The sequence below is a fragment of the Molothrus aeneus genome, chromosome 1, assembly GCF_037042795.1.
Source record: "Molothrus aeneus isolate 106 chromosome 1, BPBGC_Maene_1.0, whole genome shotgun sequence".
Classification (NCBI taxonomy): Eukaryota; Metazoa; Chordata; class Aves; order Passeriformes; family Icteridae; genus Molothrus; species Molothrus aeneus.
Window position 1 is genome coordinate 128,142,386 of NC_089646.1, and position 24,104 is coordinate 128,166,489.

Here is a 24,104-nt window from a genome sequence, read left to right on the forward strand (position 1 = left end):
TTGTTTACAAATGAGCTACTTACCATAATAAAAAAATTATTCTGTTGTCATTGTCTAATCCCCTTAAAATGATGAATTTTAGGAGATATGATTGCATGAAATAAATATCCCATTTCTTCAGATAAGTCAATTTGATCTGAAGCTCCCAAACATTCTCTTTCTCCCTCTTTTTATCTACAAATCTTCTCAATTCATATGACTACTCAAAACTAATGTTTATTGAAGATAATTTTTAAGAGGCTAGGAACTTTACAAATAGTTGCCTGCATATTTTTGCATATGCAGTTATTGCAACTCCTTAATATAAAGTAGACCGTAAGGATTTTAATCCACATTATAGGCTTATAGCTATATTTTTACACTCAGATTTGAAGACTTTCTTATATTTCCTCTACTTTTTTTTCCCTGTTCTTTGCTTTTCTTTTTAATAAATCTCTTAATTATCATTATAAATGAGTGGTGACTCAGAAAACACAGAAAGGTGAAAGATTTCTTTTTTTCTAGATTTTAGAAAAGCAGGTTAACAATATGTAGAGTTCAAAGGCATCTGAAGAGGCAATTCACAAAGGCTGATAGTGTCCTCAGCCAAGTGTCATTTCTCACCTACCCCCAGCTCTGAACAGCTCAGAGATACTGCACAATAAGCATTGAGAGAATTTACTTACAGCTCAAATACTCACTCCTACATAAACTGGTTTTCTTTGGCAGCTGTCAACAAAGCAACTATTTTCAATTACAGGCTTTTTTATTACATTTTAAATTAGGTAATTAATTGATTATAAAATAGGTGTCCTCCCTTTACTGAAATGTTGAACAGCTATTGTTGCCTAAGGGCTGTCATCTACAGCATTCCTTCATATTCCTGTCGCTGAACTTTTTAAAGAAATCTGAGTGAGGCATGTAGCCATTTCTATTGACTGTAATTAAATTCTTCATTTGCTTGCTTATGTGACCTTGAAAATTAAAAGGACAATCCTTATGACTGTCAAAGTTTAGGTTCTAGAGCTGATGAACCTTCATGTCCTATGCGTTAGGAAAGGTGTAAAATCACTCTAATATATCCAATGGTTTCCCTTCATCCATGCCCCCTCCTGCCCAGCTGTAACTCAATGTTTACTGTTTCCACCTCTGACTGAAGCATAGGCATGTTTTTGAGATGAGAACTGGTCCCTCTAACTCCTTAACAAAGTTTTAGGTCATAACTTGAGCTGACTACCTGTATAATCTTGAATTTCACCCTATGTGTTGCTGCATTAGTCTAAGCTGCTGCTCTTTTTCAAGTTTCAAGCTGCAGTCTCTGTCTTATTTAGTTGCAATACTCTAGGAGTGGCTGTAAAGTCCTTTCTCATGTAGAGCATAAATAAATACAGTACTGCTTGTCACTGCATCTTCACACAGAGCAAATCTGTCAGCTGTTCTTAGACTAAATTACTCTTTGACTCTAAATTAGTTGGACAGATGTATGATGGTGAAAAAAAGACAATTTCAGAAGCGTGTCTTCCTCTTTGGTACTAGAGGAATGGCAATGTATATATTAATAACTTCAAATTGCTTTGCAAGCCAGGTGTATCAAAAGCAGCTGAAGTGAACTGCATGGAAACACTGATGTGAGTAAGAGCAGTATAGGACCTGATGTCTTTAGAGTATCCTCTTTGTAGAGGAGAATGTTCTTTTAAATGTTGAAGTAATTGCTCTGATCTCAGCCTGCATTTGAGAAAGGGTTGTTTGAAAAGAGAGCCACTGCAATTTATAACCAGAATTAGCTAATTTTACAAGTCTTCTTTTAAAAATCCAATACAAAGTTTTGAAAGGAATCTGTTTTCCTGCTGAGCAACACTTTATCACTTGGGATCCTGGAGACAGCTGTTAAGTTGTACTCTGCCATGGTGGTAGCCTTGGTTTCTTGGAGTATTAGTGGGTTACAACTGTTTTTGCCGTTAGCTGAGAATAAACATCAGAACTTTGCTAAGCTGCCTGCTACTGAAATGGGTGACACAGCTGTAAACAGTCTGTTGCATCAGGTTGCTGAATTGTGAGCTTCAGACCCAAACATACCATCTAGTTCTATTTGGTTGGTTGCTTGCTTGCTACCTGAAGCTTTTACTGACATTGATAATGTCAGAGGGTTAAATCACAGGCAAATTTTGGTGATTTCCATCAGGGAAAATGCACTTCACCTTCAGAAAGGGCAGCGTGATCAACAGCTTGTTTCAACAGAAAAGCTGTAAATGAATTCTATTGAGGTTTGTTGCTGAGGCTAGCTCTGGAAATGTGTTTTGTCCTATTGCAAAGTTTACCTGTACAAATGGATATTACTTTAAAATGTGCCAACTTCCATTCATTTTGTATCTTTAAATGAAGGACGTACTTACCTCTGAGACATGGTTACCACTAGTGATCCTGTTCTTGCACATTTAAACAGCTCACATGTTGATGAAGAATCTTGCTTATTTTTCTGCATTTCCTCAAATTACCCTCTTCATTATTATTTTCATGTCCTGGTGCTATTGTGCAAGTAGATAGGATATATAGGCAGAGAATGCTGAAGATTATAATATTACAGTTGTTCTTACTTGCTGTTCTAGAAATTGTACCCACAAGGGTAATGCAATAAGCCTGAGGAATATGTTCAGAAACTCCTATTAGGGCGATTATAACAACCATGCATAAATTCGTTTGACAGCATTCGATAGGACCAGTGAAAACAAGAGAGGTTTGATTTTTCCCAACGTGAACCTACAAGGTGATGCTGATATTGGTGAGCAGGCATGCATAAGTTTTCTGTTCAAGGTGTGTTGTATAAGGCAAAGTTTTTACTTCTATGGGTAGACTGGTCATAGACAGTATTTACATATGCATATATATAGCCTTTGAAATGTCAGTTACCACCAAGATTTAAATGTAGCCCTTAGCAGAACCAATTACTCTTAGTTCAACAGAATGATATGAAAGAACACTAAGTGTCCCTCCATGAATTCTTTTTTCCTCTTTATATGTAATAATTTTTAATATTTAGTATGATTCTTTTTGAAAATGCTATACTTCAAGTAAGATACAGATTTTTGTGTTTCTCATTTTGGTAAGGATATTGATTAAAGTTTAAAAAAATTCTTCTCCAAATGGATCAATATTTTAATCTATTAATATTTCATATTTCTTTTGACTTTGATAATTCCTTTGCAGAAAGATGTAGTCTCTGGAACAATATGTATGCACGTATATGCATTATAATATATGCATGATAGATTTTTGACTGCATGAGCACCCATCCTGGAAAAAGCCCGATTAGTAGCCAAAAGCATGAAGCCTCTTTCTTTTCAGAGACTATAAATGATAATAAAAATATTATCTCTCAAATAATATATATATAATCTGTAGCTTGGATACAGGAAGTTAATAAAATAGTTAACTGAAACTCAAAGTCTGTTGTTACAGTATATAGTAAGTAGCTTAGGAGGGAAAATGGACAATAAAGGAGGTGTACGCAGCCTGGAACTTCCAGACAGTAATGTCAGCTCTAGCATTGGCTCTGCCTTTAAAGTAGCCAGCTGGGATTGAAAAAATGGTCTAGAAAAATGGAAATCATATAGAATGAAATCTATATATACAAAACCCAACAATACAATCATTCAAATGAATACTGTTGAATTCTGAAGTTCTAATTTACTTAATACCCTTGGAGGAAAGGTAGATAGAAGTGTGATGTCTTTATTATTTAGCAGCCTTAAGATATTTGGACTGTCAGTCATTGAATCAATTGAGCTCACACCAAGCATTACCAAAAATCATTACCATCTACTGACTTTCCAATGAAATGGTCTTTGTGTTATTTGTGAGACTCAATCTCTGAAACATTGTAGCCATGCTTTTCAAACTTGAAATTGCAAGTCATTCCAGCTAAAAGGTCAGAGCTTTTTCTGATCGAATTGTGCATAGATATTTGCTTGACAAGGCAAAATAAAATCATGTTATCCAAAGAAAATATTACAACCTGGGTTTTTTTCCACTAATCTCTTTTGAAGTGGAAAATTTTGCATTTAAAGGCTGCTGAGTTCTGTCCTTTTGACTCCCTCTTCATTCTTTTGAAATGCAATTACTGTTCAATGAAATGTTATTGTGCTATCCTATTTTTACAGCTGCTCTCTGATATACTGTACAGGGCTGTAGTTAAATAATGCTGCTAAATTTTCTTCCTATATCAATTTATCAACGTTTTATAATGAAGTCAAATGCACGAATCATAGTAATTTTTGTGTGTTGTTTTGCAAACACAGGACAATATCTGCAAAGACACATCACCAGGCAAATAACTTCAATATATTTGAAGGGATGGTCTGCCATGGAGTTCCAGTTGTGACAGTTTCAAGAGGCAAAGTGGTTTATGAAGGTGGAGTTTTCAATGTCACAGCAGGAGAAGGCAAATATGTCTCCCGTCCACCATTCCCTCCATATGTCTACAAACGAGTCAGACAGCGGGAACAGGTTAATTAAACTAATAAATCTCTGAAATGCCTTGTACAACATGAGGATAACTAGCTCTTGAGAAAAGAAGTTTGGGGATTCAATGGTAATTTTCCTTACTAATCAAAATATGCCAAGGTGGGAGGAAAGGAAACGAAGGACTCAAATTTTATTGGTCTTTATATTACAGAAAAATATTGTAGACTAGTTCCTGCTCTTACATTAGTCTGTCCAGCTTGTGAACTAAGCCTCAGTACTTTTAAAAATAAACATGTCCTACTTGCAATCAAAACGGACAAAGCTTTGCTTCTGGGTAATCTGCTACCTTTCATCACTGATTTCACTGAAAATCAGAGAGCCCAAATTTCATATGGAGGAAGAAATATTGCACCACAGAAGAAATAAAAAAAATTCTAATTCTTTCATGGATCAGATATCTTGATATTAACCCTGCAGACCAATGAACATTTTGCTGTGTTCCAGCAAGAATGTGTTAAAACAGAACATCTGCAAAGGGCACTGCTGGGCCAAGCAAGTAGCTCTATTTAGGCTTTTGTTTTCTTCTATTTTTTAAAGAGAAATATTTCAAATACATAAAGATTGGATTTTCAGTGCCTGTTTACTGTGCAAGCATCCATGAAACTTTTGCATCCTTAATGTACTGTGAATAGTAAAGCACACTGAGCAAGTACATTTTAAAATCACCACCTGAATCAGTGGGATTCATTGCAGGATCTAAAAGCTGAATCCATGTGAAATAAGGCCCAGTGAAATGCCTCCAAAATAATTTTGTATATTTCCTTTTTTCTGTTGTCTTGATGGACTGAGAAGGGCATGTGAAAGTGGCTGCAGGATGCTTTCCTCCAAAGAACACAATTTCACAGCATGAGTATGCATGTTCATACATACAATACAGTATCAAAAGTAAACTAAACTGAAATTTATAAGAAATTTGATAATTACACAATTCTGAAGGACTTCCATGAATGTAGTGGTTACAATTTCCCATCAAAGCTAGAGAGAATTTTCCCTTAACCCAAATATCAATTGCAGCATGTCTCCAGAAGTGATTTTTCAACCAGCTCAGCCTCCTGCAGCCAGCAACTGGAATAGTGAGTGATAGATACCTACACAAGGCAGAATTTGCTTTGTTTCATAGATATTTATTTACCTCTCTTACTTGATGTATTAAAAACATCACTGGAAAATGTGAATACTCTAACAAATAGAAGAATCCATAAAATGAGGTGGCACATGTTGTTTCTTAAAAAGTGGATTTAGAATTGGATTGCTACAGTGTTGAGCAGATTTAGTCATCATCTCCTGATGAAAGCTGAGAACTGAACAGTTTGATCCCAGTGCAAGAGATCTTTTCCAGAGAGAAGTTAGATGAAAGTATTGGGATGCATTTCATAGAAAGAAGATTATCATAGGACTTCTATTTCAATTTTGTCCAATTAGCAATTGCAAGAGAAGACAAAATAGTGAAAGATTTAAAGTATTTTTTTGCAGGTATGTCAGCCTGTTCCTGTCAAGAGGGCACCATATACAGGCACAGTCTCAGGAACACCTGTCACACGAAAATAACAGGCTCATCCCCCAGTTTTGGCTGTTGCAGGTAACCATCTCTTTTTCTTAGTAAAGACTACTTATTGCTTCTCTGAAACTTCAAGAAAACAAAAGGGTAGCAGGCTGTTTATCTGGTGAAAGGCTTGTCTGAAATAAGCCCTCTCAGAAGCTGAGTTGTCTTGGTATCTGTAAATTCAACAAGAAGGTCTGGCATCCCAGGCATGGAGAACCTCATTTTGATTGGAACCTTATTTAAAAAGTTCAGCTGAAAGAAACTGATGAAGTTTAGCTGTTAGACTGAGACATGGGTATGAAGGCCCATACAAAACCTGGGTTTGGTTAGCAACAAGAGTACAAAATGAAGCATGACTGTTTGACTTGCAAATTTACAAACAGCTTGATGTGAAAAATTAAATTTTTTATTGTCCTGTGTTACAGACAATAACCCCCCAACAAATGTGCTGTTTGGGTTAAGCTGACAGATTTGTTTTGCAAAACCAAAAGCTGTCTTCACAGAAAGAGAAGGCTCCAGGGAGACCTTAGAGCAGCCTTTCAGTACCTAAAGGAAGCCTATAAGAGAGCTGGAGTGGGATTTTTTTTACAAGGACATGGAGTAGTTGGACAAGGTAGAATGGCATTGCACTGAAAGAGAGAGTAGGTTTAGATTAGATATTAGGAAAAAAATCTTTACTGGGAAGTTGGTAAGGAACTGGAACTGGTTATCCAGAAAATTTGTGGATGCCCCATCTGTGGAAGTGTTCAAGGCCAAGCTGGATGGGGATCTGAGCAACCTGGTTTAATGGAAAACATCCCTGCCCATGGCAGAGGGGCTGGAACTAGATGATCTTTAAGCTTCCTTCCAACCTACACCATTCTGTGATTCCACAAATAAAGGTGCTGCAGGCAGTGCCAGCAGTGTTTGAATGAGTGTGAGCTCATCACTGCTAACAGGAGCAACACCCATCATCTCCCTTTCCCTCCTCTGCAGTGTTCACAGTGTGTAACTTGGTTATTGACAGTCCTTGTATATGCCCTGGTGCTTGGCAGATCTTTCTGTGAGCAGAAATCGATTAGCTTTGTTTCCTGGGTTAGTTTTCTGTTGCCTTGGTGAGTTGAAGTGTCTCTTAGAAGAACCAAACAAAGACCTGGGCAGTGCAGCGTATGAGTGGGGTGAGGCACTGGGAACAAGGACTAGTGACAGCACCACACTCTCCAACTGTTCAACAAGCAGAGGAAATGCTTCAGGAAAAGGTGAAAACCAGGCAAGTCCTTCAGCAAGCACAGTCGAGCCATGCTGCTGCTCTGTGCCAGCTGCAGCTGAAATGTTGTCAGCTACAGCAGAGGAGTTGATTAGTATGGGCAGGGGGAACAGTGAGTGGCAGGAAACATGCCAAAATCCAAGCTGAAGTTTTGGGTGCATATGTGTATCAACAATGAGATCAGCTAGTTTGAGAAATGATTTCCCAAGAGGTGAACAGAAAGCCCCAGTTTGTACCTCAGATAAAATGAGTCTGCTCTTAGTGCTAATTAATATGGGACAGAAACAGACCTGCTATGGTAGGAGGGTTTTTTCCACATTTCATGATATCATTCTTTTAAGCTACCTTACAGTGAACCTCATCCAGGGCAGCAGTAGCAGCAACAGAATGCAGTATCCTATTTGTTTTTCTCTGTCCTAGGGGAAAAGCTTTTCTAATAGAGAGGACTAAAGGCTAAAGCTTCAGTAGAGTGAGGGAGCAATAATCATTCTTTCTAGCTCCTAGCACTCCTTCTCCATTATTACCTCTGAGTGACAAATTGCAAAGAAGAGATTTTCTTTTGAAAGATGATATTGTATTGTCTTTTTCTTCTCTGTAGATAAAAGCAAATGAAAATGACCTTGCTGCCCCCATCAGCAGTTCCTTCTGGGTCCAGCAATCAATCCACAATCAACTTCTCAAGAGCCATCATGAAACAATAGTAACCAACAAGCATTATACTTGATTTCCTACATAAAATTGTCATTGAAATTTATCTTTGAAAATACTTTTGCTTTAAGAATTGGAAAATTCTTTTTAGAAAATGGAGTAATAATTTAAAAACCTTACAATTATAATGTGGCAACAGTGCTGTGCATTCTTAAAATCTTGTAAGTTTTGGGGTGGTATTTCTTAATGTTTATCTTTAGAAGGTATCAGCTATCCAATAAAGTAAAAGCAATGAACACTGGTGTTTAAGAATGGTTTTTAAACTCCTGCTCCATTGGGTCCCAAGACATGAACCCTAATCCATTAATTTTATATGTTAGGAAGATCTCTGTTGTGCTTGGCAATGCAGAGAATTCTGAGAGCAGATGCTGAATTTTATTTTTTTAATTTTCTCTATCTGGAAGGGGTCAGTACAGAAAAATGCTGATTCAGAACACTCACTATTTTGGAGCTGCTGCCCCATCTCCATGTCACTATTTTTAAAGAACTTTATATATTTTGCCCCTGCCAACTGCACCACCAAGCTTTTATTGGTGGGTTCAGGTATTTCCCTTGTTGAGAAACAAGGGAAAATGGCAAACCTATACTAACCATACTTGTGAACTCACCTACAGTAATAGTTCGTGTTCTGGCTTTATGGAGAGACACACTTATCACCTGAAGGCCTATGAACTGAGATCACCAGAGCAAAACCATGATGCGTTAGTATCAAAAACCCCTTTTAACTGAAAATTAGGTTTTTCCCAGTGTAACTAATCCTTTTTTTTTGTAGGATAGGATTCCTAATTTTAAAAAAGTATCTCTTTTCCTCAATTTATCTAATTCCCATTTTCAGAGGTTGTAGTACTTTCAGAAGCACTATTCTGCTACCATGTCTAGACAAATTTTGATTTGGAGAACTGGAATGTTGTTTAAAGTTGCACTTTCATATGCAATAGCTGTCCATTTTAAGCAGCCGCCACTGGGAAAAATTTGAGAGTGTCATGGTTTAATCCCAGCTGGCAGCAAAGTACCACACAGACATTTGCTTGATTTCCCCCCTCCCCAGTTAGGTGGGGAAGAGGATCAGAAGGGTAAAAGTTAGAAAACTCTTAGGTTGGGATAAAGACAGTTTAACTGGTAAAGCAAAAGCCACGCCTACAAGCAAAGCAAAACAAGAATTTCACTCCCCATTGTCAGGCAGGAGCTCAGGCATCCCCAGGAAAGCACTCTGAATGTTCCCCCTGCTTCCTCCCCAGTTTTACATGCTGAGCATGAGCATATGGTCTGGAGTATTCCTGGGGTCAGTTGAGGTCAGCTCTCCTGGCTGTGTCCCATCCCATCTCCTTGTGCATGCCCAGCCCTCCTGCTGATGGGGTGGGTGAGAAACAGAAAAGGCCTTGATGCTGAGTGAGCATTGCTCATTGATAATGAAAATATCCTTGAATTACCAATTCTGCTTCCAGCACAAATCCAAAACATAACCCCACACAAGCCACTGTGAAGAAAATTAACTCTACCCCAGCCAAAAACACTGCAGAGAGAAATGAGGCCAACACAAAATCACCTGTACAGTGAGTTGGCTGTCCTATGTGTAGAAACAACATAACCTGTACTGTGCACCCACAGGCCAAACAGGCACAGAAAGTGCTGCTTATTTTAAGACACATCAAACGCATTAAGTACACATTAAACATATGATAATTAATATTATTTTTGACAGTGGAAAGCAGACTTGCAGTTTCTGCTATATTCATAGGCATACAGTGATGTATGAGCTTTTATAAAAAATAAACTCCTATTAGGTCAGTAGTTCTTGTGTCTCTAAACAGAAAAAGAGGGTTTTCCTTGTAGGATGATGGAGGATAGTCATGGGTATGGTCGAGAAGGTCTAGCAGCATTTCTCAGGTTTATCTTTGGGGTGGCAGAACATCAGAACCAACCAACAATCCAGCACTATTACAAGGAAACAGAGTTCACTGCTCAGTACAGACTTCTGCACTGTCATGCTCTGCATCTCAGTTTGTTGTCCAGTCTCCCTTTACAATCAACAGAGAAAGAGATACTTCTGCAACTTTTTTTTGTCTCTGCATCAAGATCTTACATAGGTTAGATAAATTGGTCTGGAGCTGTTCTTTGGGATGAGGGGGGCAGTTTTCTTGCAATACTGGTTTGTATCCATTGATTATCTCCAAAGTCTGTGTGGCTATGGTGCAGACTTCTACTCTGCAGCTGCCTTCCACTCAGCCCATCTTTACCTCTCAGAACTGGAACTTTCCTGTATGAAGGATGCCTGTCTTTTCTTATGTTTTGACTCATCAACAGTGCAGGTCAACCACGAATCCATTTTTCCTAATTAATCTTTTGCTACACTGGAAGAAGAGCAGAAATTTGATAAGAGTAATCTCCAAACTATGAACATGTATTGTCTATGGAAAAATGTATAATTCCCTATGTTTGTACTTACTGCTCTGTATCATGGACTATTCTTCCTATAGGGCTATACTATTTTTTGTTTAAGAAATACCTACTTTTGAATTCCAGTGAGTCTTAACTATTGTGCAGATGAAAGAAATTACCTGCATATTGTGAACTGAGATTTACACCAAATCATCTGCTGTATTTTTGCATCCTTGGGTACAATAAGCTATTGAGCCTGTCAAATCTGTTATATTTTTGAATATTTGTTTTGCCATGACATGTGCTGGCCCTAGTACCTGAATCCTGCCTCAAGCCACAAGGTTCCAAGCAATAGCCCTTGAGGAGCTGTGTGACATCAAAAGAATTTCAACTGTGCTGTTCAGGCACTCCTACTAATGTTGAAACTGTCAGATTGTAAATCTCTGTCATACTTGTTCTTTTTCCCCTTACATGGGCTAGGCTATGATTGTGGGATCTTCATAGGGATGTAATTTTGGGACTGCCCAGGTCTCCATTCTGAAACACCAGTAAGGAGTGATAGCAGAGCCAAAAACAGAAGCATGGGATTTTTTTAGTGGGTGTATAGTTTGGGATTCAATGGGATTACAGTTATGTCAGCACAGGTCCTGAACTGGAGCAATGGAAGAAGCACTGACTGGTCTCTCAGTTGTATCTCAGTCTCTAGACCCTGACAAGACTTCTGAATTCATTCTACAATCCATCCTTGAGCTATCACTTGCTCATTACATTCTCAAGTTGCTGCTTTGTCTGTTCTGTAAATGTCATGCTAAGACAACAGATGCCACACACCAGGTTGGAAAGGTGGTTTAGAGATGACTTCTGCAGCCCACACAGTTGTCCTGAGCCTTTCATGGGAAAGCAAGACAATAATTGCTTTCCCAGATGTTTGAATCCTGTCTCATTCAGCCATAATCCTCAGGTTTCTCCACCACCTACTGAGAAAAAGGTTTCCTTGCTTTGACTCTTCCTTCAGTCTGTTGATCACTCTGATTGCTTTGAGAGGGGATACTGCTGCATTAAACCCCTTTTTCTCTGGAGCAGTGTCTGTGCAGAAGAGCCAAGGAACTGTTTTGTCAAGGCTAAAACACTGAACATCCTTTTGTTGCTTAGCACTTCTTGGAATGCTACTGGTTTCCATCTCTTTTATTGTATGGAAAAGTCACAGGTCCTCAGCCAGGTAATAATTAGCATTGACTCCATGAATCCAGAAAGCTGATCTATTATTTTATTTTATTTTATTCTATTCTACTCTACTCTATTCTATTCTACTTATTAAGAAACTCATCCCCCTACAGACGGTCCAATACAGCTTTTACCTAGTTGGTCAATCAATCCAAACTGTGTCCAATTAAGAAATCACCCTTTGGTAAACAAATCTCCATAACACATTTCACATGTGCACAACAACAGGTGCAGCAAGTGGAGATAAGAATTGTTTATCATTATCATTCTTTTTTCTGATTTTCTCACAGCCTTCTCCTGGAAAATGCCTGGGGAAGTCATGCCTGCTTCTCTCTATGGAGAGAGCTGCAGCTACAAAGCTTGAAGATTCAAACACTTTGTTAAAGTAAGGAAAATATTCTGTTAACCATATTTTCATCTCTCTACCCACTCAGACAGAAATTTGGGATCTTTAGTATTCCATTCTCCCTGGTGATGTGGATTCCAGAGGCAGGAGCAGAAAAGCAATTTGGAAGATCAGATCCCTGATTGCACAATAGTGCTTTCATCACCATCATTTGCCAGACAAAGCCTCATATGGACGGTCTGTGCTTATTGCTGGCACTGAGCTCACCACCTGTGAAACCCACGGCTGTGGTGCAAACACCCACGCCTGCAGCACTTCTCTCTTCAGCTGAAGCATCACGGGGGGATCTCTGCAGAGCAGCAGTCCTGGGCCCTGTGGCTGCACTGGGCCACTGGAGGGCAGGGCAGGTACGAGGTTTCAGCCGAGAAAGGCGGAGGAAGGAAGGTACTGCCATGCACAGCAGCACCCGTGAAGCGTGCCCACGGCTGGAAATCCGTGCCCCTAAAGCCGACAGAAACATCCCTGTTTCCAGGCTTTATTTTATCAGCAGCAGAGAGTGATCCTTTGATCCTTACTCTCCACTTTTGCGAGGTAAAACAGAATTAGAGGAAAAGCTTTGATTATCCACTTATTTTTTAACTGCATCTCTGGACTATTTAAACTGGGATGAAGGCAGCGAGTCAATGTGATAATATTGACAGAGCAGAGATCACGGTGACAGCAGTTGTAACCCAGCACCCTTTGCACACCCAGCTGCTCACATGAAATGCTGCAATGAAACCAGCACAGAGGAAAAGAAGCCTTTAGCTTGGCTTGGCTTGGCTTTAGAAGCCAGCCAGGTTTGGGTTACGGGGTGCTGATAAGGAGAGGTCCATAAACATAGCTGCTGAAAGGAAATGTCCTTGTTTGACAGGAGGGTCAGGAGCACTAGCATGTCTCTCTGAATTACCTTCACAAGACAATCAGGTCAGCCTTTCATTAATTTTACAAACCAGATTTGATCCAATTGGAGGATTTTTTTACAGTAAATCAAACAGCTCCTCCACCAGTGAAGGATGTTTAAAAAGGAAGTTGAGTTCTGCTGTGAGCTGAGAGAAGGACAGGGATGACTGAGTCAAAAGCCAAATCCAGATTTCTCACACTTGTTCTTAGTGCTGAATGTGTTTCTGAGAAGTCCTAGAGAATCATTTAGAGACAAAACCCAGTAACATGATATTAATAGACATTAAAATTTATATTACACCAACAAATGAATAAAAATCCTTCATTTCAACTGCACCTATAGTTCTCTTGTTCTCAGCAGAAAGAGAAGCATTGTATGCTTTTATGGATGAGAAAGAACGATCTGTTGGAGGTGAAGAAAACATACTAAAAGAGGAAAGAAGACTATGAAGGCAAGAAGAGGAACAGAAATAATTGTGGGTGGAACACTGTTTTTATATTGTAATTCATCGACTTTGTTTTTAAAGAAAAAGGAACAACTGAATCCTGTGGTTGAGGGTTATGGTTAGCAGAAAAGCCAAGGAAATAGCTGAACAACTTGCAGAGGAGACAGCTGAAGATAAACAAACCCTAGACTTCCCCTGCTCATATGACATAAAGAAATGGAAGAAACTAAAAAGAAAGTAAGGTCTGGAGAGAAAGAGAAGTGTGTCTCTGTGTAATTTCAGGGGAGTGACAGACCTGCCTTTTCATCTGTACAGCTAAAGAAAGACACTGGGCAACTGAAGGAATAGGTCCAGTACTGTAGGTCAGGGTAAGAACTGTCCTGCTGCTGAGATAAAACTCAATACCTTTGAGGCATAGAAGGTAGATTTGATTTATTAAAAAATTATTTTTAAAAAAAGGTGCAGAATGTGCCATTTTCCCTGATAAACCAGGTTTAGGGAGATGGAGGGAGAGCAAAATTATCTCCTTTTTACCTGCCATTCGGGTCATGTTCAGCATACAGGTATGCATGTGTATGATCACAAACAAAGTATGCATTAGTCCACTCAAGTATGTGACTTTTCTCAGTGTAATTGTAACAATATTTTTCAGTTGGCACCCTTGATGCTGGCACAGCATATTCACAAATTAAAACAAGCTTTTGCTGTGCATATCTAGTATTTTTCCTAAAATGTGCTGTGTTAAAATCAATAATCACAACATGGCTGAGGCTGTTGGGCAGCTCTAGAGATATCTGCTCCAGCTTTGCTGCTCTGAGGTGCTCAGAGCAATGTCTAGTGGCTTTTAAGTATTCCCAAGGCTGGAGATTCCATAACCTCTCTGGGTCTCCCATTCCAGTGTTTGACCACCCTCACAGTAAAAAAGTTTTCTTGTGTTTCAGTGTTATACCAGTCAGCTTCCTGGCCTTTATGTTTGGAAGCAGCTACCAGGGGAAAATTTTCCATCACCTTCCCACAGATTGAGATGAGTCTGACAAATCTGTAGTTTCTCAGATTTTCCTTCTTGCCCTGCTTGAAAATGGGAGTGACATGTGCTTTGTTCCAGTTGTCAGTAATGCCTCCTGATCACCAAGACCTTTTACAAAAAATCACGATACCTTTCAGTGACATCAACCAGCACCATCAATAGCCATGGATACCTCTCTTCATGTCTCATAGTGTTTGAGTGCTCCTGTGTGTTTGAGTCCTCTCTAACTACAAGAGGTAAGTCCTCCTTGCTCCAGCCTTTCCTTCAAGTCTGAGAGGTCTATGGCTAAAGACAAGTCTTACCTGCAAAGACCAAGACAAAGAAATACCTTGGGCTTTTCCATGTCTTCTGTCACTGGTAGTGAGGTCAAGCATCTAGGTGAAATATTTACCAGAACTGAACATGTTTTACAGAATTACAGTTAGTTGCCCAAGAAGAATTGGTTTTTATCAGTTTGAAGGGCAAACTAAGCAATGTTTAATTGTCCTGACAGGTAGTGGGGTGAGCATCCACATTCAACATTGGCTGAATTTCCTTAAGTAAATGAAAAATGCAGAAATGGCACTGTCCTGAGAGTGTACTATGGAATTCAAAATCCTAGCAGATTTAGGCATCTCTCCCAAAGATTCACCAGCATCTGAGTAATTTTGATGAACCATTCCCATGGGCTGCAAAGCTTTCCTGTGCTCCTCATAGAACAACAGAGTGAAAAGGTATTCTGAGTGGCAGCACCATCAAACAGGACAGGCAAGAAACTCCAAACCAAAGTTTTCCTCCAGGTGATAAGTGCATGGTGTTCTGTGGTAGTGCTGTCAGTCAGATTTGCCCCCATATTGGGGCTTCTCACCAGCTCATCCTTTGGGATTGAAAGGAGCACATCCAACTCCTGCCTGCAATTAGTGAGAACTCTGCCAAAAATATTTAGCTCTTATCGACCTGTAACTCTTCCCCTTTCATCTGCAATGATAACAAGAGTGTGATCCTCTTATCAATAGTACCTGGATAGCTATTCTGTTTTGGGTCCAAATTTAGAGCAACCTTCTAAATGCTTCTCTCTCACCAGAATTCTTCTTGCTACTGGTGCCTGACAGTAGCACCTAAAATACAAGCTGACATTCTGCTGCTATTCAGGGCTGTCCCACTTTAGCAAAAAGGACATAGTCAGGCCTCTCAGAGACATTCAGCACAACCCTCAATAATGCATGGCTTTAATCCAGCACTGTTTCCCAGAGACAAATTGTTGTTACACCAGCAACCTGAACCACCTGCGTGCATGGAGAAGTGAGACTTTGGAAGGCCCAAAGAAGAGCAGTCTTTGTGTTTTTCAGTGTTTTAAGTGCAAAATAACTTCTGACACTTGCTACTGGAGAGTTTTAAGTCTTAATTCATTCAGATAACAGAGACATTGATCAATGGCTGTCCTGAAACCATGCATGTATTATAGAGGAAGAGAGCAGAATTTCCTATTATTCAGACTAAAAAAGGAAGTTGGCTGTGGCTGCAAATCAGAAATATACTGCCTGTTGGGTATATTTTTTAGCTCTACATTAAATCTCTAAAGCTACATAAGTCATTCCTACGTCTTTAGGTGTTTTGCGTTTGCTCTTGTATCATATGAAGGTCACATCAGCAATGTTGGTTGAATAGGTGAAGCACTTCACCTATTCACCTGAAGCAATTGGCTCAGTTTAATTGAATTGAAGTAATTGGTGCTTATGCAACATGATTAAGCCCATTATTGTCCCTTCTTCAAGCTTCCTCAGTCTGCAAGATCTGAAACGTTGTTCACCTCTACTTACATGCCTCCTCCTTTAATGATACCTTGTTTGCCTGCACAGCACCTGATTCCTCTCCATTCTAGCTCTTGTGACCATTCTCACTTCTGCCTGTTACATGATTTCTCATGATTATCAAAGGCATTGAACAATCTGCCCTAGTGATACAGTCTATGGATATGTGGAACTGGGGACTAAGACCAAGTAAGGAATTCTGGGAGGGAGACTAGATACGAGACAAGAAACTAGGGATGACAAAGATCCAGGCTGAAGGGCTTGAAGCTTGAGAAATGGATAAAAATGTCTAGAAACATCTAAGTCCCAGTTCTTGGCCATTCCAGAAGGCAACGGATGCACAGCCTCTGCTGTGTCTTCTATCTTCAGTGTCTGGCAAACCTGAAGAAGACAAATCTGCTGATGTCACTACATCCTCTGTTAGCTCAATCCAAAGAGGTTTCTGGTGTAGACCTAAAAGGTCCAGACTATTTTATTGCTTTAGACAGAATTACAGATCATCCACGATTTTCTCAAGTACCAGATAATGCAAACCCCAAGCTGAAAAACAACTGTTAATGCAATCCAGAGTGATCTGTGGTGCACTGCACACTATCCACAATGGCATCTTTTCCAAAATACTGCTGCTCAGCCTTTGAGTGTGAAATTTTTACATTTTACAATTGACATTCTATAGGAAAAATGATGCAAAAAACAGGTGGAGCTAAAGCATCTCAGCCATATCCAAAGATTCACTTGGTCTCTTTCACATCATCCTGTCATTCTGCTATACTCCTTTCTTTCTTCCTCACTGCCTCTCTTGCCTTGAGTATTGGAAACCAAAAGTTGACCTGAAAAAACAGAAATACGATCTGTATGATAGTATTACTGAGTTAAGATCACCCAGACACTGATACCCTGTATATTCAGTATTGAACGCTGTTAAAAAAATGAACTTAAACAAACTATATGTCTGCAGCTTTCTATCTGGACATGCCATAGGTATATGCATGTGTGCTAGTTGTTTCCATTAGTGTGTCTGTGTGTGTGTGCATGTGTATATATATATGTATATGTGTACAGGATAAATGTTTTTGCAAGCAAAAGTTCTGTTTCCTAATAGTATATGCAGTCATACTGTGTTTTAAAATAGAAATATACCACCCTCCATATTGCTAAGCAATATCAGAATATCTTTCTCTACATTTAGGGCTGCTCTTACTGCCTAGCACTTGCTATCTAAATTCAGGAATACTCTAAGTGCTTTTCATATGTTCATGAAAAGTTTCTTCTCTGGAGGACTCTGAATCTGAGAAGTATTTTCTTACCAGTACATAGTCATTTGAGTATACCAATGTCATGTCTGAGGCATGTGTGCTGAAGTACAGAACAAAACTATTAGATGATCTAATCTTACCATTAGGCAATGTGTGTCTGGCTCCTGAGCATTGGGGAAAGTCTATTAGCACATAATTGAAGTTAACAAGTGTTTAAGTATTTCCTGCATCTGGCTACCACCCAGTTGGAGGATTTATTTTTTCCCCAGAGCTCATGGCTTACCGTTCTTGCAAACATGTTCTTCCCAATTTTCTCTTGTAGCTTTTTTCTTTTTTTGAGTAATTTTGCATGTAAATAATGTATCCGTTTCATCTCAGTATCAGGATAAAAGGAAGTTGACACGAGTATTTTAAGTTGGGTCAGGAGGCCAGAGAATAACCCAAAAATTATTAAGAAGAAGATGATGACTCCAAGCTGAATCCATGTTGTGGAGAGAGCAAGCTCGGGATGAGGGATGCAGTTTTGCTTAACCAAAGGGATCTTGAAAGAATCAGTCTTGCCAATATGCTCCTTCATAGAAATTATATAGCTTTTCTCATTCTTCTGCACAAGAAAAGTGGAAAAAAAGGTGTTGATTATAAGACAGATTCCCTCCTTTCTTAATATTTCTTCCACTGGACATTCAGATTTACAAAGGACTCTAAATCATCTAGACCATCCAGTGTCTATATACAGTATGCTCAAAACAATATATATATTGGCTATTTATAAATGTTTTGGACTCTATTTACACAATTTCTCTTGGTGGACAATGTCCAGCACTTTGGATCGTTAAAAACTTACCTTCTCAGTGGCTCTGACAGGGAAATATTTAGCTAATGTTGTTATAATAGTTTAGTATTTTTCCACTCCTATGACTCTGCTTGGATGCCCTGTTGGGGGGTCCTTCGTTGAGAGTAAAACTGCAGAGCAGAGTGTCTGTCCCTTTGGTTTTGTCTCAGCACATGATCAGCAGTGCTTCCACACCATGGTTCCACAACAGCCAGAAATTAAACTCCAAATAAACCTCTCCCCTTCCAGTAAGATAGGGACAAAGGCAGAGACTATGGGTGGAGATAGCAAGTTACTGAAAGCAGCAAGCAATGGAATAAGACATGCACAGTAACAGCAGCAATATTATTAACAAAAGTACATAAAAAGAGAAGGTGGTTTACCTACAAAAGGTATTCACCATCTCGACTTAGTTCCACGTGGCCCTGGGACAAAGCCAGGATGATGGCTCTTCCTATGCCCGGCACCACGTGGCTGTCCCCAGACAAAGACAAGGTGGCAGTCACTCACCACAGCACTCTCTCTGTGTCTGAGCCTGAGACAGCAGAAAACAACAACAGACAAACCCCTGAAAGTATGAAAGTATGATTGTCCTCGCCACACAGCGCCACCGCTTCGGACACTGGACTCAACTCTGTGCAGCAGTTTCCAGTACTGGTGCTACTGACTGCTCCTCCAGCTCCACCCAGCTCCACTCAGCTCCTTTCAGCTCCTTTCAGCTCAGCTCAGACTTGGCTGGGCTCAAGCTCACTTCTGCCACTCTGTTCCCCGCAGCTGCTTCTCAGCACCGTGTGCCTGAGTCAAGTCTTGAATGCACAGGAGGGCCATGGGCAGCAGAGGGGCAGGGCTGATCCTGACAACCTTCCCAATGGAGAGAGGGAGGCAAAAACGTCGCATGATCAGGGTGCTCACCTTTTTTTCCCCCTGAAACCACACCTGCAGCGATGTTGCGCGTGGTCTAGAACAGCAACCCAGCCATGCCCACATGGCACTAAGCTCTGTCCCCTCTCTGCAGCCACGCACTGGACCAGGCAGTGCTCTGACCAAAGGCTGTCACACAAATGAGGCTGCCTGACCTCCTCTTATAGCTGCCTCTGCTTAGCTGATGTCTTTCACTGCTTGTGGACTGAAAAGCTCAATAAGAAGGGTAAATTAGACGTGCTGCTGGGACCATACTATCAGGCAACTTTCTGTTCTGTGAATTAGAACACTGTAGAGTCACTGAATAACCCAGCCTCTTTTCTGATCATGTCAAAGGAATAATAAAGTCTTCCTTGTGGCTTTTCTAATCACCCTACAGAGGCCAAGCACTTCTGTTAGATGTTAATTGGACAAATGAAGTTCCCAAAGCATGCTACCCATCTTCAGCCTGTTAGCCCTTCCTTGACATTATCCTGTTCCAAACTATCTCAGGCCATTTTATCCCTAAACTGAACTGATGTATAGGCAAGAAAAATCTTCATTAGGAACTCGGTATGAAACAGGAGTACTAGTGCATGAAGAATTTTACTGTTCATGCTAATTAATAAACATCTCAAGTGTCTGAGTCTGTCCTGCTCACCCAGCTTCCGGGACTCCCTGGGATCAGCAGCCTTGAGGCATGATATTACAAATCTGTTGAGATTAAATTTTACATTTTAATGTACTTAGCTTTCCTTGGGGAACTAGAAACAATCTGATGATGTCATTAGTTTTCTGTTTTGAAAGAGTCAAGCAGCTTTCCACATGAGTGAATGATGCACACAAAGAGAGAAAATTCATAGCACAGGAGCCATGAATCAGCCAGGCATAGTGCTCAGGACTTCCGTCCACAGGTAGTGGGACTAAGCTCCTTTGCCCTGACTCAGGTCACACCCAAGGCAGCTCCCCATGATAAGAGGTTGCCTTCAAGGTACAAAGGATAGAAACACAGGCAAAACCACACACAAAAATACACAGCAAATAGTGAGTACACAGCAAAGCGCACAACAACAGGTTGATTAGGGTTGTGATCAATTGGCTCCTTATTATCTTCAGGAATGGACATCCTACAACCTATCTCAGAAACTTGTTCTATTGTTTGATCAACTGAAGAGTAAACAAAAAATGTATTTCCTTCACTTTGTCCTAATTTTCTCTTCTCCCTGAACAGTGCACGACTGAAAGGTCACAGAATCATAGAACAATTAATATTGGAAAAGACCTCCAAGATCATTGAGTCCAATATTTGACCAAACAACACCATTAAAACTTGGTGCTATTAGAACCATGCTCTAACCAGTTGTCCTTGGTTTGAGCATGAGGTTGGTCTTGATGGCCTCCAGACTTATCTCCCAACCTAGCTAATCTATGGTTCTCTATGCTGCTGCTCCTGCTAGAGGAACCTGGAGATTTTGGCAACAAGTCATTATTTTGTGTGTATGCGCCCATCCATACAAGCAATGATGCATCCTCACAATACTCAGTAAAAGAAAGGTAGACATCTCTTACATCAGTGTCACAGTGACTTTTGACTATAAAAAGTAGTGCTTCCCAAATTTCAGTTCTGTGAGTTTCCAATTTCAAGCCTCTGGTTTTCTTCATATGTATAAATGGAGGAATGAAAATCCTTCTTCTTAAATTTACCATTCTCTAGAAATATGACAATGCTCTGGAAAGAGCTGTCTGGTTCCATCCAACCAATGTATGTTGAGGCAATGACCCTTTTTGAAATGAAGGATATTCCAGGAAAGAATTGATGGCTCATTGCTATATGTTTGCTCTTGCAACTGCTGAAGATTTAGAGAAATTTTTCAGCAATAAACTAAGAAATATATGGTACTGATAAGTACTTACATTCTGAAAGAGACTGAGTTGAATGTCTAGGTCCGGTACTTCTTGGAGATATTTGTTCACAGAAATAATTAACAAATAAAACAAAGAGTCTACTGCAGCAAACAGAAGCCAGATGCAAAGATGAATAATTATAGGGAGAAAATAACGCAGCATTTTTTTCCTGTCCTTTCTTGTGAAGAAGAAGGATGGGATCATCACATAATCTTTTCTCTCTTTTCTGTTAAGTGGCAGAAGACAGGGTCTTTGCTGTTGCTTTTGCTGCTCATCAAATGCAATGAACTGTTTTGTGATATAAGTATTCTTAAATTTGGTACTATGAGAACCCACAAATTTTTTGATAAAGAGGCCAGTTCCAAAAGAAACTAGAAAAACCCCAAATACAGGCAATATTTTCTGACCTATATAGGGCAGTATAGTCAACATAAAAGATATCTGGTTAGCAATTCTCTGAATTTCTTGCTCTGTGTCATTTAGCTCTTGTTTTAATGCATCATCTAAAATTGAATAAGATGATGTGAATTCGTGCTTTAGGACCACTATATCTTTAGGTAGCTCAGCAGGAAGCTTGGCCACCTCATAAATCCATTTTATTGCCTCAATATAATATTTTATCAAGGCAAATTTCTCCTGCTTTAAATGACAGGTTATACTGTCTGCCAGAACCTTTAGATTGTGAAAAATATTTTGAATATTGCTGGCCACAACAACACCCATGCCAGCAGTAATAAGAGCATCCCTGCCATTTTTCAGTCCACAAGAAAGGAGGAACAGAACACTGAAACAGCGCAGATGCTTGAAACAAAAGAGTATGATAGAAAACAAAATCCAGATGAATCCAGAAATCAGTAAGGGCCCCAAGGAATGGTGTGCCAAGGAGAAGTGCATGCTAAGGAAAAACAAAAAGCTGGAGAGGAAGCCAACTGCAGAGCAAACTGCAAAAAGCTGCATCTGATACTTCCAGCCAGGCTTCCTTTCAGATATAAAAATTTCCCATGCATTCTGAGCGATTGAGATGAATTTTTGCATTTTCTTCTGATTGTTGCTGACACTGCAATGGCTCAAACTAAAAGGAAAGGAAAAGAAAAACACTGTTATTTACAGGGTCACACTAATGACAATGATGTGCTTTTAACTGACTGTCTGATACTTCTTCACACTGCACAATCTGACATGAGGGTGAACCACCACACATGAGACCAAAATATTTGTCTCCAATATCACTGATATAAATACTAAAGAGGTGACTCTAAAAGCATTTTTATCTTTTGCCCTTTTATATTTTGCACACTGATTTCTCATTTGCTATGTAGAGACAATAGTTCACATGCACATGTGTATGTGTGGGTGGGTGTGAGTGCATGTATAAGAAAGAGACCAGCCTCCTGTAGCACCCACTGCTCCCCACAGATGCTAGCTTTGCCTTGTAAGCACCAAGAAGGGAAAGAGAGGAGCACAGAAACTTCCTATTGGTAGCCCCATGAAGGGGAGCATGGCTCAATCTGCGGGGAGCAGCCAGAGCAGCTGCCAGGGAGGAAGGAGCTGGCAAAGCAGCATGTGCACACTGCCTGGGGATGGGGAATGAAGCACAGCTTCTTCAGGTGGAGGTAGGTTAATACAGAGCAAAGGAATTGTGCCTCAGAGGCACCATTCCTTCTTTGGGTCTCCCCTGGAGTAGCACACCTACAAATTTGTCCATATCCAACAAGCTGTCCGTGAGCCAGCAGGGTGCCTCATGGCCAAGAAGGCCAATCCTGGAGTGCATTAAGAAGAACATTCACAGCAGGTTGAGGGAGGTGATCCTGCCCCTCTGCTCTGCCCTGGCGAGGCACATCTGGAGTGCTGTGTCCAGTTCTGGGCTCCTCAGTACAAGAGAGACTTGGAGCTCCTGAAACAGGCTCAGTGAAGGGCTATAAACATGATGAGGGAACTGGAGCATCTCTCTCAGGAGGACAGGCTGAGGGAGCTGAGCCCGTTCAGCCTTCAGAAGAGATCATTGAGAGGGGAATCTCATTAATGTATACGAGGAGCTGAAGGGAATGTCTCAAGGCTCTTCTCAGTGATGCCAAGCAACAGGACAAGAGCCAATGGGCAGAAACTGATGCACAGAAAGTTCCACCAGAACTTGAGGAAAAACTTCTTTACTCTTGTAAGATCCCCAAAACCCTTGTTCAACATGGCTCTTAGAAGGGCTTACAGTTGTTCATGTAAGCTCTGAGTTAGATGCACAGGACAAATATGGACACGATATTCTCAAGAGGTCAAAACAACTAAAAAGCTTTGCTGGCAACTTAGAAAATCAGAGAACTTTGACAAAATATTTAGTGCAACATTCAATCAATATAAAACACTTCTCAAAGCATTAACTTAGGAAACTGATGTTAAGTTACACAAAAATTCTGAGAAGAAAGAATTAGAAAGAAAATACACAGATACATAGAAGAGGAGCCACTAAACTCCCACTCCTGGATTCCAGTGGTGTGCAGCTGATAGAAATTCCAAGAGGCTGTAGAGTCAAGACATGCTTGCCTCATGTTGCCCTTTAAACACCCCTTGGCCCTTCCCCCAGGGGGGACTCCCAGTCATTTGGTCACTCAGGAGGTGGGTAAGGGGCTCCAGGGGTGGCATGTGCAGCTTTGCCTCCAGTGTGCCAGGGACTGGAGCCACTGCCAGGCTGTGATACAGGCTCTGGGGTTGGGGCTGTAGGGCTGGGCACTTCCTCATCAGGGCAAGGCTCCACCTGCCCCTTCCCCCACACACATGCACCCCAAAACATCTGGAGACATCAATCATTCCAGCCTCTCATCACTGTGAGGGTGACCAGGCACTGGGAAAGGCTCCCAGAGAGGTTGTGAAATCTCCATCACTGGAGATACTCAAGAACCACCTGGATTCAATCCTGTGCCATGTGCTCTGGGATGACCCTGCCTGAGCAGGGGGGTTGAAGCAGATGACTGACTCACTGTGCCCCCTTCCAACCTTACCATTTTGTGTTTAACCCTTATTAAGCCTAATTGCTTGTGCTTGTCACCATCTGTCCTGCTTACCAGTAAG

The 24,104-nt window shown here is 40.4% G+C and overlaps 2 protein-coding genes across 2 annotated transcripts in view; one reads left to right on the top strand and one right to left on the bottom strand.

The window, feature by feature from the left end:
- Positions 1-7,996, top strand: part of DPYS (dihydropyrimidinase) — a 30,379-nt gene extending 22,383 nt beyond the window's left edge. The window contains exons 8-10 of the mRNA XM_066547574.1: positions 4,275-4,482; positions 5,974-6,079; positions 7,888-7,996. Coding sequence (XP_066403671.1) covers positions 4,275-4,482; positions 5,974-6,048 — 283 coding nt within the window. The 3' untranslated portion in view covers positions 6,049-6,079; positions 7,888-7,996. The remainder of the gene's footprint in view (positions 1-4,274; positions 4,483-5,973; positions 6,080-7,887) is intronic.
- Positions 7,997-16,874: 8,878 nt separating this feature from the next.
- DCSTAMP (dendrocyte expressed seven transmembrane protein) lies at positions 16,875-22,079 on the bottom strand. The gene is made up of 3 exons (XM_066547588.1): positions 21,054-22,079; positions 17,691-18,011; positions 16,875-16,981 (listed from the first exon to the last, which is right to left on the bottom strand). The coding sequence occupies exons 1-3, from the start codon at positions 22,077-22,079 to the stop codon at positions 16,910-16,912; spliced, it is 1,419 nt and encodes a 472-aa protein (XP_066403685.1). The 3' UTR covers positions 16,875-16,909.
- Positions 22,080-24,104: the final 2,025 nt, after the last annotated feature.

Coding starts and splice junctions, on each gene's coding strand:
- DCSTAMP (XM_066547588.1), bottom strand. CDS start 22,079: ATGCAAAAATTCATCTCAATCGCTCAGAATGCATGGGAAATTTTTATA. Junction 18,012..21,053: donor AACTCAGTCTCTTTCAGAAT/GTAAGTACTTAT, acceptor TTTCTTGTGCAG/AAGAATGAGAAAAGCTATAT. Junction 16,982..17,690: donor AGAACATGTTTGCAAGAACG/GTAAGCCATGAG, acceptor CTGTTTTTTCAG/GTCAACTTTTGGTTTCCAAT.